This window comes from Olea europaea, unplaced genomic scaffold (genome assembly GCF_002742605.1).
Source record: "Olea europaea var. sylvestris unplaced genomic scaffold, O_europaea_v1 scaffold40814, whole genome shotgun sequence".
In the NCBI taxonomy this organism is placed as follows: Eukaryota; Viridiplantae; Streptophyta; class Magnoliopsida; order Lamiales; family Oleaceae; genus Olea; species Olea europaea.
Genome location: NW_019260499.1, coordinates 1 through 1,040, shown reverse-complemented (window position 1 = coordinate 1,040; position 1,040 = coordinate 1). Strand labels below are relative to the sequence as shown.

General features: G+C 41.0%; 1 protein-coding gene across 1 annotated transcript; it reads right to left on the bottom strand.

Annotated features, from left to right (window-relative positions):
* Positions 1 to 1,005, bottom strand: LOC111387544 (desiccation-related protein PCC13-62-like). The gene is made up of 2 exons (XM_023012114.1): positions 744 to 1,005; positions 1 to 444 (listed from the first exon to the last, which is right to left on the bottom strand). The coding sequence occupies exons 1-2, from the start codon at positions 987 to 989 to the stop codon at positions 73 to 75; spliced, it is 618 nt and encodes a 205-aa protein (XP_022867882.1). The 5' UTR covers positions 990 to 1,005; the 3' UTR covers positions 1 to 72.
* Between the last annotated feature and the right edge of the window lie 35 nt (positions 1,006 to 1,040).

Below are 1,040 nucleotides of genomic sequence, written 5' to 3'. Positions count from 1 at the left end.
TAGAAGTTTATTGAATTATTTATTATACATGTAGACAGTGAAGGTCCAAGCTACCCTTTTTATTTCACCACATCATTCCAAATAAGATTTGGCTATTTTTCCGCCAGCTCCTTTGGGGTAAAATCCTCCAGGCTTATTCTCTTTTCCACTTGCATACACGATTCTAAGTATTTCCTCTGGTGTTCGACCATATGACAAAGAGAATTCGTCGCCAGCGAGCACGTTCCCTGAAATTTTACCCTCGGCGCCTAGTGCGGGAGGAACTATTAGTCCTTCATCTTTCAGTCCCGCTTTTCCCAGCTCATTTCGTAGGTCCGATATTTTATCAGTAAATTCGGCCACCGTGAATCCATAGGGTAATACCTTTACCAATGCTCGCTCATAAAGGAGAGCTCTTATAACCGCATCTTGCCCCGCTTCCACGCCCAAAAGCCCTGCCACGAGCTGACCATACATACAAACAAAATGTTAGAGCCAAAGAGTTCAAGACGCACCACTAATCGTCACTTGTTTATAAAAATTGTGCATAAGTCGGGTCTTTGATTGAAAACTGATACGAAGATCATGGTCTCGTGCCATCGATTTATAAAAATTGTGCACGTGTTACATATATGATGACAAATGAAATTGAGCTCCATTAGGAGACATGCTAATGACATTTTATAATACAAAAATATGCTTTCTTTTCAAAAAGTTTAGGCTTTTAGTCGTGGTGGTTAAATAATGATTTAAGTTAGACGTACCCCTCTAGCTGTAGGGCTTAGGAGTTTTGGATTTGTCCCGACATATCCGGTGAGGCCAACGTAAGGAAGAACGTAGGATGCGAGAAGATAGTTGATGTCATCTGCATAAGGATCAAAAGGAGGATCCAATGCTATCCCAAATGCGTCGTTCATAAAAGTAGCAAATGTAGATGAACTTAGATTCAGCAATGGCCTGGGGAATCCTGGAACCGTCTTGTCAATCGCCCTGCACAGAGCAAACATCATGCATTTTTGTTAAGAATATATGGGTAATCTCGTACTATCAAAAGCAATACT